This window comes from Bombyx mandarina, chromosome 05 (genome assembly GCF_030267445.1).
Source record: "Bombyx mandarina strain Sakado chromosome 05, ASM3026744v2".
NCBI classification, from domain to species: domain Eukaryota; kingdom Metazoa; phylum Arthropoda; class Insecta; order Lepidoptera; family Bombycidae; genus Bombyx; species Bombyx mandarina.
In genome coordinates this window covers 11,017,908-11,043,041 of record NC_143212.1, presented here as the reverse complement: position 1 = coordinate 11,043,041, position 25,134 = coordinate 11,017,908, and the positions used below count along the sequence as shown (strand labels likewise).

Here is a 25,134-nt window from a genome sequence, read left to right as displayed (position 1 = left end):
GTATATGTTAATATTTATCAATGTATAGAAGAAAAACCAAGTTAACTATGGAAGTACTAAATATGAGTTAAGTTGGTCCCAAAAATTCGTCAAATTAAATTGAAAATAGTGGTTGAAAAGTGCGTTTTAAAACAGATTAAAGAACTTTTAAAAAAAGTAATATTATCGTTGTTTTTTCAATAAGATCACAGTTTATTTAAGTTTTTAATACACCTGGAAATACCACAACAAACGGTAAGTTGCAATATTCTTATTTTAAATACAATATTTCGACAAAATAAAAAATGAATATTTTTTCCTTTCTTTTGGGGAAAATTGGGACGTATGTGGGGTAATTTGGAACGAGACTGGAAAAATTAGGGACGAGAAAACACAAAATTGGAACGCCAAAAGACAAAATAGGGATGGCTTGTTAGGGTTGTCACTGATATCTTATAATAGATTTTTTAGCTTATACTATCACTCAATTGCGTGATGTAAAGAAGGTTAATGTGTTTATCAGTTAGTTTATGTAAGTACTATAGGTAAAAGAAAAGTATATATATAATTACATTTTTTCGCGACATTTACCTTGTAATATCTGCCCGGTCGTGTGTCCTTTATAGCATAAAATAAAATTAAAAATTAAAAAGAACTCAAACGAATCAAAAATTTTGTTATTTCAGAATCTATTCACGCGTCGAATCATGATTTTTTTAACATTCACAACGCACAGACAAATAAAAACAGGCCTCAGATTTTAAATGTATGATTTTAAATGTTCCAATTATGAGTGAGTGAATTAATTGAGTTTAGTTATTTAGCTTAGAAAGAATTTCTTTTATTTTTGTTATTATAGGCAGTAATCAGATAAATCTGCTTTTTTATCTTATTCACCTGATATCTTACTCTTGCTCAAAGATTATTTTGAAAATGTTGATTAAATAAAATTGTATTATTGCATTTCCAGTCCTTTTGTTTTCTATTTTTTATTCTATTTTATGATTTTGTTTCAGAGTTGTGATTTTTAAGAAAATTAAATAATCATTTTCTAAAATATAACATGCACATACTTTTTTTGATCATTGTATTGTTGATTATCATTCACGTCACATCGCTTCGGAATAGAAACCAGCTTAATTTACACTATGTTGTGTATTGTGCTTAATTTATTGATTGTATTCATCATTTCGGTCCATATAAATAATTGAATGGCACCTACCTACCTACCTATATATCGCAGTACCGCGAACTGACAACCCTTACAAATATCCCAATTTAACCCTTACCCGTGTCAATTTACCCCGAATGCGGGGTAAATTGGGATGGCCATTATTTTTCCGATTATTTCTTTAAATTGAATAATTAAAATAATGTAACGGTTTTTATCACCTAGGTACGTTCAAGACTCAACTTATTTCTTTGGTTGAGCAGTGACTATTTGATTGGAACTATTTTAAAATTCAATCTGAAGTTCGATTTTGTCCCTATTTACCCCATTTTACGGTATTGAATTTTTTCTAAATTATTACAAACGTTTTATTTCTAGTATTCTTTCATAAACAAACACAAATATGAATTAATGCCAATTCTAATGAATAGTAGTAAAAAAATAAAAAATAAGCTTTTGCAAATAAAATTATTTTAGAATGAAAATAATTAAGTAGGTACTTAATTAGTGAACAATAAAAAAGAACAAAAATGTGTGTAAGTGGCGGTACCAATTCACAGATGGAGACACTGTCTCTCGTTAATGGCGCACAGTAGGTAGGTACATGGCTGATGTCAAGACTAACATCATGGGAATATCGTTTTCCCCCGTAGGTATATACAATTCGCACGTACGTAAACTATCTAAATACAGAAAGTCCAGTTATGACAAGATTTATTTGAGTGTTTACATTGAAGAAATGAACTTTTTCAGTTGTTTAAAATCAATACCATAAACGTTGCCTTGTAACTTCCTTGAATCTACTCAACCAAATTCAAGGAAATTAATAATTTTAGTTGAAAAATGCTCCACAAATCTTATTCTTAGGTCACTTCGATCATCAATAGTACTATTTACTAGTAGTTTTATAGTACTAGTTACTATTGTTGATCGAAGTTAGGTCACCATCAAATTCAAGTCAATCCAAGTCAATATAGTTATTAAAAAATTAGGTATGTAAGAATACTGATTTCGAGTATTCTTACTTTTCTTCTTGGAATAAAAAAATACCAAGGCATCTAGGTAAAATAAATAAATAAACGATTTTAGATTTAGGCCTAATTACCTACCGTGTATACTTTGATTGTATACACGTCCGAGTATATTATGTTGGTATTAAGCAGTAAACGATACTAGCTTTATGGTGTTGCATTTTCTGTATCAAATAGGTATTATTGCTCACAAAAAATATTCTTTTGTGAATGCAATACAGGTGTTTATAAATATATGTAGATAGGTTATTTTAAATTTATAACAAAATTTGAAACTGAAATGAAAGTAAAAACAAAAAAATTAAATTGTTTAATTTACAGGTTTACACGTTTCAGATATACCTAATTAAGTAATTATTATTTAAGTAGCAGTATTTCACAAAATGCATCATTTTTTAAAGTTTTCATTTCAAAAATTTGGAGTTGGACTTAATGTATAGGTACAGTAAGTTTGTATATGCATAAAAAACGATAAACTATTTACTAAATAATTTCCAAATACCTATACAAACAATAGCAGTGTGTCTAGTCATAAACCAATCATTGGGAGCCAATACCTGACGAAAAGCTTCATCAGAAGATTTTTTTTTATAAATTTAAGGAATAGATAAGGTTATGAGGAAGGTACTTACTTATAATCAATAGGTACATAAAATTTATGAATAAAGCGCGTTGTATTCAAATTTTAAACCCGAGCGCAGGTAAAGAGATAGTAAGTAGGTAACGGAGTGGAGGGGCGTAGTCCGCGTAGTTCTCGAAGACCGGTCCATGCCCGATGCTTCAAACGCTGTGCTGTTTGTGCGGGTGGTGTGGCGGGTGCGCGTGGGCAGGGAGATTCCGCGGTGCGGGCGGGGCGAGAATCAGTTGCGCGGCGAGCGCTATATTGTAAGAACGTTAGGTGGTACCGCGCCAGCTCGTCGCGTGCTAGTGTTGTGTCACAGCGGTGGGCCAGGTCGGTTTCGAGATTTCTTCGTTCCGACGTAAATAATGGCTCTCAACTCGGACGGTGAACAGAAATCGAACCTGGTCCTCCGCGTGGACCAGGATTCAGACTCTGTATTACAATCGTTGTTCGACACAGTGCTCAAGCCGGACTCAAAGCGACCGCTACAGGTGCCTCTTCGTATGCGACAGCTTCCCAAGTCATTCTTTAACCCGCCGTCGACCGGTTCCAAGTCGCCATCAGTGTCTCACTCGCGAGAAAACTCGGCTGATTCGGCATTCGGATCATCGTCTGCAACTGGCACCTCTACAGTTTCCCATTCACGGGCACATTCGTCACCAGCAAGCTTGCAACAAACTTACACCGCAGGCCAACAGAGTCAACAACCACCGTTGCATCATCAACACACGAAACAAAGATCTTATGATGTTGGTACACATATTCCAGACGATCTTGGACCCTTACCAGCAGGCTGGGAGCAAGCTCGTACTCCAGAAGGACAAATATATTATTTGAAGTAAGTACTGCATGAAATCGTAATAACCAATGTAATAAAATCTATTCATCGAAATATGCGGATTCCTAATTATGGTAAATTGTTAAATTAATGTTACTTTAATTATTATGAATGTGATTTTTTTAGCCATCGACAAGTTTCTGGTAAATTGTTAAATTAATGTTACTTTAATTATTATGAATGTGATTTTTTTAGCCATCGACAAGTTTCCTGTAAGTGGTAAAATATAATAATAGTTTGTACGGTGTACGAATATTTTGATAATATTAAATGTCTTATAAATTTTATAAGAATACGGGGAATTTAAGATTTATGTATTTATGTACCTCGCTATGATCCCAACATATTTTCCGCCAGCTTTCCCACTCCAAAAGTGAGTATAAAATTACAATATATAATAAGATTTGTAATTAAGTTACTTGGTACTTATTTATGTAGAACAAGTGAGATAGATTTTAACCTATACTTCTACTAGTCTTTAAAAATAAATTTTAAGTTAAAATTTAAAATAATTTAATAACTTTTTAAAAGTAACATTTTACATAACTTAAATACTAATATGTAAAGTAAAGCTTAAACTTATAAATAAGACATAATGGATGATTTAAAAAGATTCATGTGTAGATCTAAACATTGTCGTCATTCATTATCTTATCAGGATAAATGTACCTGCCGTCAGTTGGTACAGATAAGAATTATTGTGATAAGGTGAAAATGGTTCAAAAGAACAAGTGATCGTGCTTTGTACATGAGTGCGTTTATTATGATGTTCATACAATTATGAATCAATTTATTAGTGTCCAGAAATAATACAGTAAAAAACAGAGTATAATGATGTGGACATCGAATATACTTTGGTCATAATACATGCCTGGATACATACAACATTTACATAAAAATACCAATACATATAGAAAAACAATATTTCCACTTGAATTTGGAACATTTGGTCTAGTTTTATGTTGAAAATTACTTAAGGGTATTGTTATAATCTCATTTTAGCGTCAACAATAAAATTGAGGGTAATTATAACGAGAACTGTTATTGTGACAGCACTATACAAAGTAGGTTTGGAACTAAACGCATTTTTATCCTGTCCACTTGGTTGGTATTGATCAAATTTTCGTGTACTATCGATAGCCCGAATGGTAGGTACAATGAAGCGTCCTTTGTGACAGCAAAAGTCTAATCTTTCATATAGTCTTCGTGACTATTCGTTATCTGTAATATAGAATCTGAAGAACTTATATTCTGTGAATATAGCACTTAGAATCAGATGTAGCTACTAGTTACTTATAAACAGGAAATGACGAAAAATAAAAAAATCGCAATTATTATCTATTTTTATATTCGGCAAATTTTTAACAAGCAGAATGACCGAGCTTGTATGGTGTTAGATCTCCGATCCAATAAATTATTACATACCTTTAGTGAATTTGACAGGGAGTTAGCTTAATAGCCAACAGGACAACTATTTAAAATTTCGATTCTTAAGAAGAGAAAGTCGGTTCTATCTCTAAATATTAGCTAGCTCATGAAACTGACTAGCATGGCTAAAGTCCTAACTTCTTGTTAGAGCAATAAACTGGCCAGCATCTATCTGATTTATATCATAATTCGTTCGGTTACAGTCACTTTTAGAAGATCTCCCTCAATCATAAAAAAAAGAAGATCTAATATACTCCAAATGCTGCTTCAGTGTAAATATTATTAAACCTCTGAAAATCCACAAAGGGTAATGACGCATTTTCTGATGGAAAAAGTGCGTGTTTGAGTCGATAACTGGTTTTAAATATTAAACTAGTGTCTTAAAGCTAACATGGAATACAAGAAATACCTACTGTTAAATTAATTTTTAAAGTCAACAGACTTTTATCCTAAATGTTTTATGTAAAAAACAAAACAATTGCCAAAAATGCGTTAATTTTAATCAAAATAAAGAGTTAAAACGTCAAGTATCCACGTCCTGTACCTAAAATAATAGTGAAATACATTATACTATTTTTGACGCGAATGGTGAATAAAGTATATAGTTGAAATTGCTTCATTGAACAGACGTCGGTGTTAATGCACAAAGCCAGACAAGTGAATTTGAAATAATTGTTATCGATAATCGGTAATGGCTGAGCTGTAGTCTGGCGCCTTAGCCATTATATTCTTGTAATGTTTTTGCTGGTCTTGATGAATACCCAAATCGACGTCTTGGTAATTGAATTTTATCAGGGAGAAAATTGTCGTGCACAATCAAATAATTATCAAAAATATATTTTTTCCCTACCTAACTCTCCATGGGTTAGTTGAAACTCTTCGTTGTAATCGACAATTTTGACGAGGACGGTGACCGATGCTTGAAGAGCCTAAAATTACGGAGAGCAGGGTGATCTGATTTAGACTACAATAGCTAAGCGAAATATTACAAAAAAGGAATTTGTTCTGCCGACCACACCTAATAGAATAAAGGTATGAAGAAATTGAATTAACACATCATCATGAGTAGTGTATTGCGGTATCTTATCATGATTACTATAATTCAGTCTCATTTTCATCAAACTTATTCTTACGTGTAAAGGTTTTCCTATAAAATTTAAATTATGACTGAATGTAAAAATTTGTATCTTGGATGAGTAATCTCATCTCGTTTTTGAGGCGCGAGAGGTAAAGAGTAATATTCCTTAACATGCCTAAACATATTGCTACACTGCCATGCTTTACTGCCAAAATGACAGAAATTTTAACAAGTGAGTTTTGAAGTAAATTACTTACATGGAGCGTGCGTTAGAGCTTTCAAAATCTTGATTCAGCTGAATACGATCTAATAAAAACAAATCACCCGTGAAATATTCAATAATAGTTTATAGGATTTCTCTCATGTAATGTTAACTGATAAGCAGTGAAACGTCAAATTGTAAATCATCATAAAATCCAAGAGTGTATCTAATATATTAAATTTTAGCACCAGATCTAACTTTCGTTGATCAAATTCCTAACGATTATTTGTCTAGACTGCCAACGCGGAAGGCAATAGGCATGTCTGTTCATCTGCAAAAGATGCTCATCGTTCGCGTAAGCTCGTTTAAAATATTGGTATTTCGAATATCAAAGCTATTAATTTAGACGTGCGGTGAGTTAGTTGGCTTCATTCGGCACCGGCGACCAGTTCCAGCAGCATGCCGCGATGGACCATTGCGAGCAGAGCGTTTCTTCCGTGTCGGTAAATAGACTTGCACGTTGTTTCTTAATTGCGGTTTGGGACTGATGCTTTACAAGCTCCATAACGTCAGTCGGCGATCGTCTCGACTGTTTTGCTTTAATTATTATTGGAATGGTGGGTTATTCTCTGTGGTTTTGTTCGCCTAGACTTGGCGATGTTCCGAAATGGGTAGCGATGCAAATTGCCTTGGCGGGCGCCCAATGTGGCGCTATCAGCCCCATACGAATTGGTTAACATCGCATTAAGCGTTCAATTTTTCCTTACCAGGTAAACAGAAATTAGTGCAATCTAATTATTTACTTATATATTAATGCAAATGAAAATATTTTGCAAAACCACATAGCGATAAGTAAAATTAAACCTGTTTTGAAATATTTTCATTCTATTTTATTGAAAGTATCGACGAGAGAGCAAAAACGTAGGTACTTTTACCGAAAATAATTTCTAGGTTTTCCTGAAAACAAAAAACTGTAGGTGATTATGTCCAATAAGTTTTATTCAAAAGAAATAGGTAGTAAAATAATGAGTTAACGCTATAACGAACGCAATGGGACGGTTTTTAATTCCTTTTAACGATCCTCCTTTGCATTTAAAATATTCAAAACATATAACTTGAATACAAAACAGCCTCGTACGAAAAAGTCATATTTTAAGTTCGTTCACCGTTTGTTTCGTGTATCTAAGCCCTTCCCAGTACAGCACAGTAAATTAAAGAGTCTATAACACAATGTTTCTATTTAATGAATGATGATTAAATACGACATTACATAAAAAGACATAACTCGACCCTCAACTAGATTTTAAATGAAATATATTTTTCAAAGCAAGTGTTGTGTAATAGCGGTTAAATATTTCTAAGTTTAAACTAAACAAGGGAACGGTTAACATTAAAATTTCAATTAAAGTAGTTTAATATTTTTAATTTTAAAAAAATTTAGCGTCTGTTAATAAAAGTCAATTGTTACCGTTTAAGCGATAATTGAATAATTTAATTAAGAGCGTGTTCATGTTATATGCGTATGGAGAAAGGAGCTGAGCAACCTCTCAGACGACTTTGGCAAGGCCGTTGTCGATGTCGGTGTAACGTAATCACCAACCGACTGTGTCGCGATCACTGCCCGAGAACGATGACTTTATAACTTTAGAAACATAATTATTATAATACGGATTTTCAATCGATTTAATTGTGGAAAAAAATATCCAATTATCGGAGAAACTTTTCCAAGTCTTCTATGAGTACCTGAACACCTTTTTGCGGACTAAAATGGAATTAAAAAAAAAAAGTTAAATCTGCAGTCCCATAAACTTATATATTAACCAACAAAATATGTGTGTACTTATTTAAACTTATACGTTTTAAGTAATTATTTTCAAATTCAAGCAAAATAACAATTTCGACTACAAACATTAAATAAAAATATAAATAGACATTACTCAACGCACCAAGTTAAGGTTATTGCCTCAAGACAGGTAATTAGTTAAAGTCGCACAATCGTTTCTAAGAAGGACATGGTGGAGTAGTCACATGCACAACAAGTGGACTTATCAGAGTAGTGTATTGAATGCGATAACATTAAAACACAGCTCACTATCGCCTTCCGAGAACTCGTTCGTTGTTCGTCGCAGCCAACGCGACAGGTAGCTGAGACGTAACGGAACTCTCAGAATACATTTTACATTTAAAACGATAATATTCCGTTAATACTTTCTCCTTTTGCTATTGTGATATTATTTTTTTTGTCGTCGTTTTGATGACGTGTCCGTAAACAAATGACAACAAAAACATAAGTAATCGAACGTTTAGGATTTGTTTTCGATATTTGATAAGATATTTTTTTCATGGCTGCGTAATCTCGCTGTCGTTCAGATTGTATTATTAGTTCATGTTATTATTGTAACATTGTAATGTGTGGCGTAAACCATGTGGCGCTGCAGTAGCGACCAGGCACCTACTCAGCTTCCACGCTCTGATTACTGGATGTTGGCTCTAGACAACGTCTCTATCCGTACCGATCAGAAACTTCTCAGTCGCACTCTGGCAACATTTCATTTTCGATTTATGGAAACCTTTGAATTAAAATTATTCAATTAAATAACTAAAACTTTACTAATAATAATAATAATACCAGAAAGAATACTTAAAATTAACGTAATACAAAACATTTCTTATGAATCGGTTTAATTCGTAAAGAGTTCCAACAATTTCAAGAAACTATTACAAAAATGATTTTTTTTTGTACAGAATTTAAAAAAAAAAAAAATTATGTTAACATAAAAGTATTATCGCTATGGAAATTGTAAACGAAAATAACATAGTGAGGGAAAAAAGATGCATTCACATTCAAACTTATACCTTTTACTGGTGTATCTAATTAATGCCTACATAATTCTCGGCACTTAATAAAATACTCGAGGCACTCTTAGAAATTCTTTAGACTTAAAACAAATGCATTTAATTTTTGTGTTTAGTTTACAAGTGTGTACCGAATGTAAATGTAAGTATATTTGCGGCGGTTCCTTCAAGGGCATATCTTTGTTCGTTCGTTGCGCTGCATTATCAAGACTTGTGGACACAGTTGGCTCTCATCGGCTTGTGTCATCGGTATTAATGTGGTTCCAATAATACTCGCTATGGTCAATAAAGGTGCCTGCGATAAACAGGTACAAAATATTCACTCAGACCACACTGGTAGTCCACGGGCTCAATGTAGATAATTATGACTTTGACGTCTGTAATTTTATGTCATTTTGGTATATTATGTTTATCATGACGTGATGCGCAGGATATGGATGACCCTGACTGCCAGTAGAAATAATTGGAATCAAAGAATTTGGTCTTTAATTTATATGTATGTTTTAAAAACATGGTAACACAAAATTAAATGCTATAGAACGCAGAAAAAACTTACTAACATTAATTTACAATTGACAACAACCATTGTAATCAAGTAATGTGTCTAGTGTTGGAAGATCTATCAAATAATGAAAAGAGTATAGGTATCATAAATATTATGAAAAATATTCAACTGGTGCGTATATGAATGAATTACGTAGAGTTGCCTGGCGCCCATATTGTGTTGAGAAGATCGACGTACTTAATTGTAGGATCAAAAGGGGTCAAGTGTGTATATTGAGGAGCGCCTTAGGGCCAACGTCATCCTTAAAATGGAATTCGTGTAATATAAAATTTAAATCTACATTTTATATAGCCAAAAACAAAGCATTTAGACACCATACTCGGTTTGTTAACAGACTTTTTTTTACTGTTTAATACTTATTGAAGAGTATTAATGATAATAGAACTAACATATTATATTTTTTTCAAGAACGACTAAGCAGCTTAGTACCGTTTTCTTCAGTTTGTCAATCGATTTCCTTTCATTTAATATTTTGGTAACTATGAAGGTAGGTGTTCTAATTGAGGTGTTAATGGCTATGGGCGAATTTCAGTCATTGACCGAACACTTGTGTGAATAAAGCTACTATATTTTTTTGTCGTAGAAGGGCAGCAAAATTTGCAGCCCATCTGATGTTGAATGGCTTCCTTGACTGAACCTATAGGAATCATAGCGAATTTCGCCACCCATCTTGGGACATGAGGTTGAAGCCTAACTGTATGATATATTTAATGATTGTCCCACTCTTCCAAATGGATTACATGTTGGATGTTTTGCTGCCAGAATGGGCAGGATGGTGGATTTTAGGTGCTGCAGGTTCAGAGCTCGCCATGTCCCCTAGTAATATTATAACACAACAACTAGCGGACCCGACAAAAGTTGTCCTGTATACACGACATAAATCCTAAAATTTCAAGTTTTTTTTTGTAGTGGACCGAATTGCGCATCTAACCATTTTCGAGTCCATACGAACAAACACAAAAAAATTAAACAAAATCGGTGCAGCCGCTTAGGAGCCGTTTAGGAATTATATAGTTTACTAACATACACAGTACACACAACACGAATTGTTAATATGTATATATTGAGATATTAAATGGCCTCATAATTTCTATAAAGTTTTTTACGATATCCATAATTTGATAACTTTCCAGGGTGAAAAAAAATTTAACTTAAGTTTCTTTCACATTTTAACTTTTTTGTGTAGAAGATATTGCATAACCTTTTTGACTTGTCGGGTATTTTTTTCCAGCCGTAGATAGATAGATATTTAAAGTTACGTGGCAAAAAATTAATTGATTTCGAGGTGGCTAAGCGTAAGCAGTGGCCAAGAAACCTCAATGGCTCTATCGACTCCATCTCCAGCTTGAATCATAAACAAAGAAAACTAGAAGCAATCTATATATTAATACGTGAAGCAAAAACTTTGTATCCCTTTTTACGAAAATTGCGAGGACGGAGCAGTATGAAATTTTCCACACTTATAGAGAATATAAAGAAGAAGTACACAATGCTAATATTTTTTTTAAATAATGCATAAAAGATACATTAAATCAATAAAGAAAACATTATACACACTACATACCATACTATTTATTGTCAAGCTTTTGTTCTTGACGTCTGTGGTCAAATTCAGAATAGATTAAATATTGTTTGTTTTTATTAATATTTTTTTTATAGTGTAGCCTTGGCGAAATTTGTGATTATAGAAGTATAAAATACAATCATAATAGTGTACAAACTTACAATTCCAATTAATTATAGTCGAATTTCGACTACTGCGGGACTTCTAGTTATGTTTTAATTTGAAACCTCATATTTAGTATTTTCAATAAATTATCAAATAAATCGAACAGAGCCGCTTAGGCATCGTTGAGCCCTCGAGCAAGCCTACTGACCTGGTGAAGCTGGTTAGGTTTCTAGGTGTCCAGCAATCCGTCCATCCTAAGAAAAAGAGAAGATATTCCACCATTGTTCGGTAAACAACGGTCTGAACGTTATAGCAATTGTTGTTGTTATGTTTAAAATAAAAGATTTCTTGAAATTGTAGTACTTTGATCAAGCAAGTGTCATTACTCGATAGATCGATGCGAGGATCGGAACGTTGTTGTTCGGAACTTGTAAACTCAAGATTTTTTTTAAATTGTCATTGGCGAGATTCAGTTTTTATAGTTACTATTTCAAACCATCTGTTTGTGGTTAGTTTTATAAACTGAATCAAAGAATGTGTCGTTGGAACTTAATAAATTAATATCTCCTTTATTAATTTTTTGATAATATTTTCCGAAGATTCGAATAGGGTTTCAATTTACAGCTTTTTGTGGTCAAAACACTGAATAATTCATATTCTTAGTTACATTTGAATATGATTCCAACCTTAAAGTGAAAAGATATGCCAAAAAATGCCAACAAATAGATATGCCAACAAAATAAGATATGCCAACAAAATAGTACCTAATGCGCCGCCATCTTGTGAAGTTTTTATTTTTGACAATTTAATGAAAAGATAAGACAGAGTATATTTTTAATGGAACATGCCAGAATTAAAGAGCATGTAAAAAGTATTAAAACGACTCTACTACGAATGCCTCTCCAATTACAGTAAATATACGAAAAGAAATTGGAAAATAATATTATCGTACAGATACCTAATAAAGCAATATTTTTTAATGTTTGGATTGACCTAAACTTACTTTTTAGTAATAGGTTTTATTATTTAAAAGGCAAACCTGATGACGTACAAAGCGCATATCAATCTCACTTTTTTGTGATGTATGCAATTTACGCTACTCAAAATTGGATGTATCGCAAACTTAAAGGTTTTACCATCGCTTTATGTTCCGGTTACACGAAAAATTAGAAATGTAATCAATAAGTATCTTGTCAGTTCAGTAAAATTTTGCCCATGACCGTAAATTATGGAGATTCATAAAAGAGTCCTACACTAAGCATTATATCAAGAAATAGAGAAACCAGCATGTGTAGGCCCAACCACCCTGTCTATTTATGCCGCGAAGCAGTAACCCGTTTCAGTTTGGGGCAGCCGTTGAACTATAAAGCTGAGATTTAGAGCTCATGTCTCAAGGTGGCATTTACGTACGTTGATATCTATGGGCTGCGATAACCGCTAGAGCTCGTCCGCTAAACCTAATCAATAAAAAAAAAGATTCAAATCGTTATGGCTAGGGAATATTGTAAGCTCAACACTATATATTCATGTTACATTCGCCAGGCATCGCTTGTGCTCGAAATTCGACTAGATATGCAGTAAGGCATTTCATTTCAAAATTCCCCGCTTTGGCACAATATACGTGTGTGTATATTTATAAATGAATATTAACAGTATTATAATAATAATAATAATAATCCTCTGTTCAAAATGTCTGTTTAGTTTATTTGATTAAAGCCATTGCCTTCGTATTGTTAACAGATTCCCGTGCTCTTATTACTCATACGACGTCTCGGCGAGGTACGGCCAGTATTCTGCTTGTTTGTTAGTCGTTTGCTACCATGTGCCTTTATTGAATACTGATAAGTTTACTCATAACGTCGCGCAGGTTATTGTATTCTTACAAGTACCAACCGACTGCTTTGCATGTTGGAAATTTGTAAATTGTGACTTCAAAAAGCCGGCTTGGATTTTACTTGCTATTGTTTTATGTCAAGTTGGATTTAAGTTATACGTTTTTTTTTTCCGTCAATACAATTGGTAGCTATTGTTTTCGTTTTCATTTAAATATATCTAATCAGTTTTGACATAAAACTTATAGAGGCATTAATATTTCCATGATTCGGAAGAAATTATTGGACGTCTTTAGGTAGGTGTTGGTTCGTCGTAGTTAATGAAGTTGGAAAGTTTTGTTGTGAGCTAAGTGAGCGTCGTCAACGGCGGCGCCTCGTGCCCCGTCGTGTTTACGTCTAATTTTGGCGCGAGCGCCGCGACGGCCGCCCCCGCTCCTCCCGCGCGTTGCCCATTGAACACGACGGTACGCGTGTGGTTATTTCGGCATGCCGAAGGCGTCACGTCGACGCCACGGAATATCCTCAATTTTGACTAAACTGTAAGACACTAGCTTCATCAGACAAAGATATTTCCTCTGCCGAAGATAATAATATGCAATAGTCAAAAATTGGCAAACATATTTGTGTAATTTCTTTGTTTAAGATTTAGATTTTACTTGTTACTAGCGACCCGCCCTCGCTTCGCTTCGGAAACTGTAATTTATTATTGATTTCTCCACGATTTAATGAATGTTATCATACATATAAACCTTCCTCTTCAATCACTCTATCTATTAAAAAAAACCGCATCAAAATCCGTTGTGTAGTTTTAAAGATTTAAGCATACATAGGGATATAGGGACAGAGAAAGCGACTTTGTTTTATACTATGTAGTGATAAGACATGAGTCGGTGTCATCGCAATTTGTTATTTTTTTCCGCGAAGTGTGTACATATTATGTTGTGTTTTGAAAGGATAGCTATTATTCATATACCTACAATAGAAACTTCGACATTATGTGGCAATATGGGCAGTAGCATTTCCATTGTGCCCTTTGAGCATCGAGAACGGATTTTCATTAGACGGGCATGAACTCGTCATTCCATCCACGGGAGTTAAATTATATCTGTTAGTTTTGCAAAATGTTTAGAAGAACATTAAATTCATAGAATTTTTCGCAAGGCATCGTCTGTTAAGCTACTGTAAATGCGATTACATACTTACACACGTATTTGCTACTTTCGCACTCAATTAACAAATGAGCAAAATTTTACACCGAAATTTTACACGTATCGAACTGTTTAAATCCTAAATAAATAAAAATAAGAAAGTAGTTTCACTCCATACATTAATTAATGATATTTTAGGAACCTGTCAAACTCGTTGATCAAAATTTCACAAAATTTTATTACTGTTACATATGGCAGAAGACTTGCAGGCAATACCGTCTTTACCATAAGGGCACACGGGGCCCTTGCCCAGGGCCCCCATTCTCAAGGGGCCCCGAAAGGCCGACAATTTCTCTCACACCCTTATTCTCAAAACATTTTTGTCGGGCACATTACACTTTTTTCACAAATCGGTAATCAGAAGGTATTTACAAGGCATATACTATGCCTATAATAGAAGATTTTGCTCAACAGACATCCCGAAAGAAACCGTTATCGAAATCGTAACCAAAAAACCAGCAGCATTCTAATATCACTATCACCTATAATAAATGGTCATACTCAGTAAAAAAATGTTATTATAATTCGCTTTTTTACTTTCCAAAAGGGCCTCAAATTCTTGTGTGCCCAAGGGCCCCATCCTAGTCTAAGACGTCCCAGCTTGCAGGTAATTTATTTTTCGCTTGCATCGCAAAGATATTCCGACCTTGTTTTGTTGATATATCGAATAGTTTTATTGTCACAATGCTTTTCATGATTCATGATTTCAGAGAACACGATTAGTAGGCGATGATAGTATTAGATGTTGGATTAAAAATAATCGTTTAAACTATAAATATCTTAGTTGTCATTAACAACATTAACGGAACCATTTTGTGTATAATAATATACTCCTAATATTATTCAAAGTCGCCGCGGCCTAAAGGATAAGATGCCCTATGTGCTTGTATTGAGCGATGCGCATACGTTGATGTTCAAATGCCGTAGGCAGGTATCCATTTTTCTAATGAAATACATATTTAATGTACGCTTACGAATTATTTTCACGTAAACAAAATTCAACCAGAAAAATAAAAATAAAGTACATATTGTTAGGCCGGACCAGTGGGAGCCATTTCTCTCGCGAATTCCTGTCTATAAGGGCTAATACTGTCGTCGTGTTATATAATTAAAATCTCCCATAATAAGGCGGCGTTTACATTGTGATGTCTACGGCTTTCGGTTACAAATGAACACCAGTGTGCTTAGTGCCAGTTTTTAACGTTCTCGATAGCGTAAAAGTTAACTCAAATTTGTACGCAGTTGGAACGTTTGCTGCAAGAGGCACAGAGCACACAGATAAGCCAATAGGTTGTTCACTCGTTTTGTATCTTCTTATATTCAAAATAAAAATCATACATTTAAAATTTTAAACATATTAGGTATTACCAAACTATAAAAGCAGTGAAGAAGCATCTTCAAGAAAAAAACTTGGTATCTTTATATAAATAGACAATGACAGATCGGTTGAGTACTTTTCCTCCCTCTGTTTGTTAACCGATTCTCATTTCTTGTATTTTTGTTTATTTACTAGTATTTAGTGTTATATAACAAAACAAAAGAGAAAATATACTATAAAAATGAATCTAAGCCTTGAGGAAACAGGTATTACGGTCGAATTTCGATAATTCAGCGAACATTAGCTGTTTATTCAAATGTCTCGTGGAAAAACCAAAATATTGTGAATATTCAGTAATTTGTCGTTACTCTAATCAACGTAGATATAATAAACGTCCACTGTACTCTATATGCATGGTTACGTGAATCGATTTACACCTCGGTCGGAGTTGAGTTAACGAGCCCATGTCTGGCCATGTCGTCTGATGTTACCGCAGTTAGCCTTGGAGGCTGTGGTACGCTCCGACTTCTCGGAATCGTCTCAGAGCTCCGACCCGCCCCCCTTGCCTCTCCTCGTAATCGCCCACCCTGACGAGAACCGCTCGAAGAAAGCTTAAGGTTGTACTCATTTCGTTCGGTTTTGCATCGATGCATTTATCGATACAAATGATTTTCTATCTTACTTTTTTTATAGTTTTTCTCATAATTAATTTACCATAGAATCAAAACGGTTTTCTAGATGCCGTATGTGTATTTAATTTTAATCTCTTTAAAAAGGTTTAGATTTAGTTATAAAATCGATTCTTAATATTCGAATTTAATTCGGCGTTCAAATAGTTCTTGAAAGTTGTTCTAGAATAGAAATAATCGATTTTTTTTATCAATATTTAACCATAAATACTAACAGTCATTGAAATTATTCCATCGATACAAAACGCTTCGTCTCTGACCTAGTCTTATGGCGTTCGGTGATCTTTTAAGTTCTTTTATTTCTTTTCTGTACACCTGAGTTGTTAGTTACAAAGGGATTGATTTTTTCGTCTTGGATACGCCCCGGTCTTTGAGCTCATCGCCGCTTCTCTCGGTTTATAACTACTCCAATCATTCACTAATCTTTCAAGTTTCGAATCTACCTGTATCCAAAAATATAATCATGAATTTCCCTGTTTTTAATCGAAGTATATGTATAATTATATATAGTTTAATACGAAATACAAATGCCAAAATATGTTTTCATTAGTTAAACTTTTTTGTTGCCTAGATGGGTGAATGAGCTCACAGCCCACCTGGTCTTAAATGGTTACTGGAGCCCATAGACATCTACGACGTAAATGCGCCACCCACCTTGAGATATAAGTTCTAAGGTCTCAAGTATAGTTACAACGGCCACCCTTGAAACCGAAACGTATTACTGCTTCACGGCAGAAAATAGGCAAGATGGCGGTACCTACCCGCGCGGACTCACAAGAAGTCCTACCACCAGTAAGTAATTGAAAATTTGGAAGATATTCTTTGTGACGAATGCAAAAATTATTAAAGTTCGTGATTTGAAGGGTGGGTAAAGTATATGTACACATTCAACCTTGAATCATCTAACAATCGCAATGGGGACGAATGTTATGTAAATCGATTGTTAGTGACATTTTGCATCTCGGAGCCGTACCGCGTACGGATTGGTTCCCTTCTCGCCTTTAACATTTCGAAAGTTGTGCTTTGTTACGAGCGCGCAGCATAGCGATGTCCTAGATTTTAGCTTACTTGTTTTAGCTTAACAACAGCGAATTCGTTGCGATAAATTAACAGATACCTACTCGTAGACACAACGAATTTTACTTGAATTAAGCAATGCAATATTTTATTTTTAGTTACTCTGTTTTGTTTTTATGACATTACAAATATATTTATTTATTTTATTTATTAAACTTCATGTAAAATCTACATTGGCGGACCTAATGCCTAATGCATTCTCTACCAGTCGACCAAAAGGTAGTGCAGAGTAAATAGTGGTAGGTGCAATGAAATTTATATTATATAATAATTAAATTTTTTAATTTATTGAGGACTAGCTGTCCCGGCAGACATCTTAGTGCCTTAATCGATAAATAAACTTTTGTATAAAATAAACTTAAGATAAACAAAAGGAATCCGTCTGACGGGGAACAAATCAAAGGTAAAACAAAATTGTTATTTTTTTTTAATTCCGAGCATTTTCATATTTATTTACCTTTTAAACCTTCTCTGGACTTCCGAAAATAATTCAAGACCAAAATTAGCTAAATCGTTCTAGCCGTTCTCGAGTTTTAACGGGACTAGCGAACAGCAATTCATTTTTATATATATAGATAGATAGATTGTAATTAATATAATAATTACGATCCCCAATAAATTTAGCGACTTCTAAGATTTCCTTTTGTTGTGGTTTCGATTATGCATGACTAGAAACGAGGAAGATCTCTCTACCTGTTCGTTATTATCCTGTTGACGGTGTGTGCAGGGCGGCAGGTTCAAGGACCGCTAAGTCATTTAGTGGCCAGGTACGAGCCACTGGCCCGAGCTCGCTCGCCGATACACCCGCCCCGTTCGATTCTTTGGTTGCGTGTAAGAAAATTAAGTTTCGTTCTATTTTCGAACTATTCAATGACCTCGATAAAAAAAATTCATCCGACCGAAATTATTGTTTTTATCATGTACTAGCTGACCCAGCAGACTTCGTACTGCCTCAATCGATAAATAAAAGACTTGTATGAAATAAACTTAAAACAAACAAAAGGAATCCGTGCGACGGGAGACACATCAAAGGAAAAACAAAATTGTTTTTTTTATTTAATTCCGAGTATTTTCATATTTATTTACCTTTTAAACCTTCTCTGGACTTCCACAAATAATTCAAGACCAAAATTAGCCAAATCAGTCCAGCCGTTCTCGAGATTTAGCGAGACTAACGAACAAAAATTCATTTTTACATATAGAGATAAAGATTTTAATTATTAGGAAACAAAGTTTATCTATACTAATATATAAATCTACAGTGGTTTTTACGGGTGTTCCGTTATAACTACTGAACCATGCTTCCTATTGACTTGAAACTTGGTATCCATGTAGAAAATACATGTACTTAATGGATAGGCTAATATTTATATGATTGTTGGATTCCTAGACCAGTTGCAGGGGCGTTAATGATGAGAATCTTTGTGGGGATGAGAAATAATAATGTTAATTTTAAATGCCCAGCGAAGCGGATGGGCACAGCTAGTTATAGTTAAAAATGACAGGACGAACAGAAAAATTTATTATACTTTAATATAAAATATAATATAATCTGTAAATACGTATTATACTATCACCAAATATGGACAAAAGCCAACATAAGTGCAATTAGATCTCGGTTAAGGTAACGTACTACTAATTAGTATTAGCAATGTGTTGGTAATATTAAAGTAGCTTCATATTTTATTAGTTCTCTCGCGATCGAACGAGACCCATTATGATCATTAGAATTAAGTCCGCGACTACGCGAACATGAACTGTCGCTAACTTTAAATATAGCTCTTATTAAATACCACTAGATAATGAGCAAGCTTTGCTCGGATTTTTTTTATTTTTGATAAATTGTGTTTTTTTAGAAATTATATTTAAATACGAATTACATATTGATAAGATGATGAAATATGCATAATATTTTACTTTTCGATCTTACCGACAGAATAATAAAAAAATATGAACTGGTTATTTAAAGAAAAAATCAAAATTATCGATAAAGTTGATTATTGAAAACACGAATAAAACAACATTTTCTGAAAATAAATCGTAGCTAGATATTATTATAAATTTTATGAAAATCGTTGGAGCCGTTTCCGAGATTCAGGTTATATATATACAAGAATTGCTCGTTTAAAGATATAAGATTTACAAATTGCTCCACAAGGAAATAAAAATCCAGTGTAATATAAATTACGTATAGTTTGAGTGACACGAAAGGTAACCCAGTTTAGTGCGGTCAACTGTTCGGTGTCTGTCTACTTCCAGTTCCGGGCAGACAGTAGCGAGCTGTTTCATTTATTATAACTTCCTGTGCATCCAAATTGAATGAGCCCTGTTCGCGACCTGGCTGCCGTACGCCATATGAATGGGCTATGTTGCGCGCACTGCACAATGAATTAGGTATTTCGTGCCAATCGGCTTCCGCTGGCGCCGGACATGTGCTCCATGTCTTTTTAGCTGATTAACGTCTAATTATAGGGCAAAGCTCTCGAACACATGACTTCTGGTGACTCAGTTCGCCGTTTACCTCGTAGTGCCGTGCTAAGGTACAGTTCTAATCCAAGTGTTCGATTGTATCGATTTGAATATCGTCGTTGTCAAACCAAAATCTGCTATACATGCACTTTTGGAGATTTTTACTTTTTGACCTTTTCGTATAGTTCACAGCCCTATCTACCGTATAAAAAAACTGTTACCTGTCTATAGATTTAACATTTATGTATAGCTTTCATTTGATATAGTTCTTAAAAAATCACCTTCATACAAAATTTTATACGAAAATGTTTTTATTCGTTAATTCAAAATAGGGTTTTTGCACATAGGTAGCAGATTTTTGTTTGACAACGACGACATGTTTTTGTCAAAGCTTATTTGACATTATCGATAGCATAAATTCGATAGTAGACCTAAAACGTTAAACCTTAACGTTAAATCACGTTAAATCATGTGAATTATTTAAAGTTGTACCCGGATACAGCGAAATCAGTGACTTAAACGATTCAATCCGAACAGACAATGTCGTCCTTTATCTACACGACTCGAGTATGAGACGACTTCCTGTTAGAACAACTATTTATTACAATATCAGGTTTTTTTTTTTTAAATACACATTTATTTCAACGTGATACTTGACCAGTTTTTTTTTGTTTGGAGTGTCCTGCAATTATCATATTATTATATAATGGATTGTAAATTTTGATGTCCGTTCCAACCTGATACGTGGAAGTGTTTAATGTTTAAATAGCAGCTCGAACATGTGAAGTTTTTTAGAGAAAACGCACAAAAAGTAGTCAGTCGTATTGTTACTTTCTAAAGATAGAAGAAAAAACATATTGTGGTTAACCTCTGGCAGCGAGTTGCAGCCCACTCCGCGGCAAGGCCGACTGGTCGCGGTGGTCGCACCCGCGCTCAACTTTACTACGTAGATACGCTCTGGCCACAAATAAATGCTTATTTATTTGTCGTCTATGCACTTCTAGTAAAGCCACTATTGCCTTATTTATTTCAAATGTCAGAAGCCTTATTGTAAGGTAATCAAAATAATCAAGCCATTTTTATAATAATAATAATAATAATAAATATTATTAACTATTAATTATATAATTAACTATATCTTATATATATATAAAAATGAATTGCTGTTCGTTAGTCTCGCTAAAACTCGAGAACGACTGAACCGATTTGGCTAATTTTGGTCTTGAATTATTTGTGGAAGTCCAGAGAAGGCTTAAAAGGTAGATAAATATGAAAATATCGGAATTAAATAAAAATAACAATTTTGTTTTCCCATTGATGTGTCCCCCGTCGAACGGATTTCTTTTGTTTGTTTTAAGTTTATTTTATACAAATGTTTAGGTCTTTTATTTATTGATTGAGGCACTACGAAGTCTGCCGGGTCAGCTAGTCATTATTATTAGAATTATAAAGAGGAAAGATTTGTTTGTTTGTATTGAATAGGCTCCAAAACTACTGAACCGATTTGAAAAATTCTTTCACTGTTTGCAGGCTACACTATTCCCCAGTGACATAGGTTATAATCTTTTTTTTTTAAATTAGGGATCCTTACTAAAACTACTATAATGTAACCCAAGGTGTAAAAAAATTACCTAAAATATTCTTTACATCGCTTGCCCTGCGAAAACTATTGATGATAGAATAGAGATCATTTTGATCATTATAATCAATAATTTTTGTACGGTTTCGACTTGGCTTCTTATCATCACGTTAAACAAACTGCTAGATTTGAGTCGTCTATTATCAAAGGTGGCAATCTGTGCATTTGGACAAAAAAATGTTATTGATATGTCAATACAGATTGGTTTGAATATAATCGTCTCCTTCAAAGAATACGGTTCAAAACCTGCATTAAATAAAGGTTAATAGTTAACCTGTTATTTATCTAAGATGTCGTTCCGAAGAGTTTTGTGACTGCCAATGGAATACAAAGTCAATAATTCGTTTTTCTGATTTACCAATAATTGTCCAAAAGTCAGATTGCCGGCTTTGATAATAGTCGACTCATTTAAACATACTATTGGTTCGTTCTGTGTGAAATGAAATGTTCAGAAATATTTTTCAGACATATAATAATATGTAGTTCGCGCAACATTCAAATGTAGACTAATGAAAGACAAATGTAGTCGTTCGTGAAAATAAAAATTGTAAAGTATTCCAACCCGCGAACATAATATAATAATAATAATACCTAATAAAGCTTTCTTTATTCCATATAAAAATAATTAACACTGAATTACAAACGTTAATGGATTAAAAAGTTAGTTTACTGTATTTATTTATTAGTGATTATTATTTACATTATTTCTGTACGGGCCCCCCTCGGGTAAAAAGCCTCCTCTAAGGTATACCACTTCTTCTTATCCTTGGCGGTGTTCATTCAATCTTTACCAGCCACTTACAATTGCGAACATAATGACTATAAAAAACGCGAGATTAAATCGTACAAGTAGTTTTAATTGTTATATGTCTACGTCTTGTGAGAACTGAAGAAAACACTAAAAAGGCGAATGAATGTGGATTGGCGAATGAGGACAGGAATTAGTGGGAGGGTTAGGTTAGAAAATTAATTGAATGATATTACTCAGTAAGTAAGTGGTAGTCGAGGTAGTTGAAGTTACATTCTGATTCCGACTGTGATGTCTATGGGAGATAAACACTTACGACCAGCTGGATTGTGAAGTTCTCACGGCATGTCCAGGAATTTCCTGAAATATAAAAAAAATATTATTGATTATCAATCCATTCTTCTGAGTCAAATATACATATTAGTAAGCGACCCGTTCGATTTAACTAATATGGTAAGACAGCGGAATAAAATTAGATATATTATTCTATTCATTAAATGTTATGAAATGAACGATTGCACCTTAGTTATTTTGATCACTACCATTACAAAAATACCACATAGTAAACTAAAACTAAACTACTTATAACCCAGAGGTTACTTAATTAAATAATACTGTATAATAAATAACACTAGAATAAAAATAACGATTGCTCAAAATAATTCAAAAGTTCATTTCACACTAGATGCTTCATAGGTTTTCATAAAGACAATGTATGTTGTGTTATTATTAAGGTAGAAAAAACATTAATTAATATAGGTACTTCGGAAACATTGCAGTTTTAGTGAAAGTTTTAGTTAGAGTTTCAGTTAAAATAAATTTCATAACTTTCATGAGCTGGTTCATACAAAAGAGTTTTGTTATTGGATTTTTACGAAATTACGAGATAATAATGAATACAGTTCTGGACCCTTCACAATTCATGAACAATATTGACAGCGTGGCTTATGTGGGTAAGTACAAGCGCTGGCTGAAACAGTAGATCCCATAATAAAATCATCGGCCGGAAGTCGATGCGTCACGAGTACATTTTCGTTCACCTTTGTTTGTGTGAGTGCAGAGTGTAGAAGCATTTAAATAGTATTTAGATTAGTGAGTGACTGTCAAACACTTGAAAACATAAAATTCGGAGAGCAAAAGCTTTTTATCGACCACGATCCTTAAGTTTGCCTAATGAGATCTTAGATTTTTAATGATGTAGTAACATCACGTTTTTCTACAACTTGTATAGTGTTACTGATTATTATTGGTGTGTGCGTATATTTACGTATGCGAGCGCCGACTCGTCCGAGATTCAAATTTAGAATGCCGTCTCCGCCATGTTGTTGTCGGTGAAAAACCTACGGTTCGTCTGTGGAATCGAGAAACTGTCACAAAGATATTGACGCTAATCCTTTTACGATTGCTCATAACCTATAAATTATGCGGAAGCTTAAAATTAATAAAGAGAACTTAATCTCTAATTTACGTTTGCAACTCTAATGACAAAATTTGGAATTATAATTGGTATTATGTACAATAAAATTGTAGTTTACTTTCGATAATAGTAAAAGTCTTGGAAACATCACATAATTTTGGTAGTATTAGTTAAATCAGAACGTAAACGTATTTATATGAATGAATGAATGAGTCACGCGCAGAATTGGTTTTTAGTTCAAATAGCCGACAATTTGTTGTACATACTTACAGATTTATACACATTGAGTTCATGAGTTAACATACAAATTACATATTTTTTTTTGGAAATTATTAATATGAAATGGGCATCAAATGTTCAAATATTTTCATTTATTGGCCCAGAATAAAAGCGTCTATCATCAAAATACACTGAACATTCGAAAATTTTACGATAAAATAAGTACATAACTCTTCTCTGAAACTTCTCTTGAAAGGGTTGACTGCCTGCTTGGTATTATGTACCTAAGTATTTAAGTTCTGCTGCTATTTATGAACGTAAATGAACCTTGAAACCTGAGGTCACAGTATCATAATCTTACGTAGTCGCAGAAGTAGGCAGGATTGTCGTACGTTCCTGTCTGGACTCACTAAATGACAACTCTCCCAGTATTGGAGCCTAGTAATCCAGCAATTGCTTTAGTTGCTTGACCTACATTGTGTCTCTACTGCCTTCGAATATAGGTAATATAATAAATACTATGTTAGAATAACACTACTAGGGAATGTATATACGTCCATTTACAAATATTTTAGTTTATCGTTTCCGCGCAGAAGCGCCGATTTGCGTTAATTCTATAATTATTACATGTACAAAAAATATAGCAAAAATAAAATAGGGATAAGTACAGTTGATCTTGGGCAAATTTAAAATAAGCTGCTATAAGCATACCGTAAAATTATTTATAACATTTGTTTTAAAAATTCGAATAATTTGCTAGTTACATAAACATATTCAAAAGGGTATAATATACTGTAACCGCATAGCATCATATTATGTGTTTTTTTACGTGAGCATTTTAGTTACCTACTAATATTATTTAGTTTGCAATTTGTAGGTAGGTACCACCACCCTGCCTATTTCTGCGGTGAAGCAGTAATGCGTTTCGGCTTGAAGGGCGGGGCGGCCGTTGTAACTATACTGAGACTTTAGAACTTATATCTCAAGGTGGGGGCGCATTTACGTCGTAGATGTCTATGGGCTCCAGTAACCACTTAACACCAGGTGGGCTGTGAGCTCGTCCACCTATTTAAGCAATC

General features: G+C 33.7%; 1 protein-coding gene across 6 annotated transcripts in view; it reads left to right on the top strand.

The window, feature by feature from the left end:
• Window positions 1-2,924: 2,924 nt before the first annotated feature.
• Window positions 2,925-25,134, top strand: part of yki (Transcriptional coactivator yki) — a 38,395-nt gene continuing 16,185 nt past the window's right edge. For 5 of the 6 annotated variants that reach the window (XM_028185052.2, XM_028185051.2, XM_089727730.1 and 2 more), the window contains exon 1: window positions 2,961-3,641. In XM_028185052.2, coding sequence (XP_028040853.1) covers window positions 3,169-3,641 — 473 coding nt within the window. In that variant the 5' untranslated portion in view covers window positions 2,961-3,168. Of the gene's footprint in view, window positions 3,642-25,134 lie in introns of all 6 variants that reach the window. The other variant, XM_028185050.2, reaches the window with a different exon arrangement.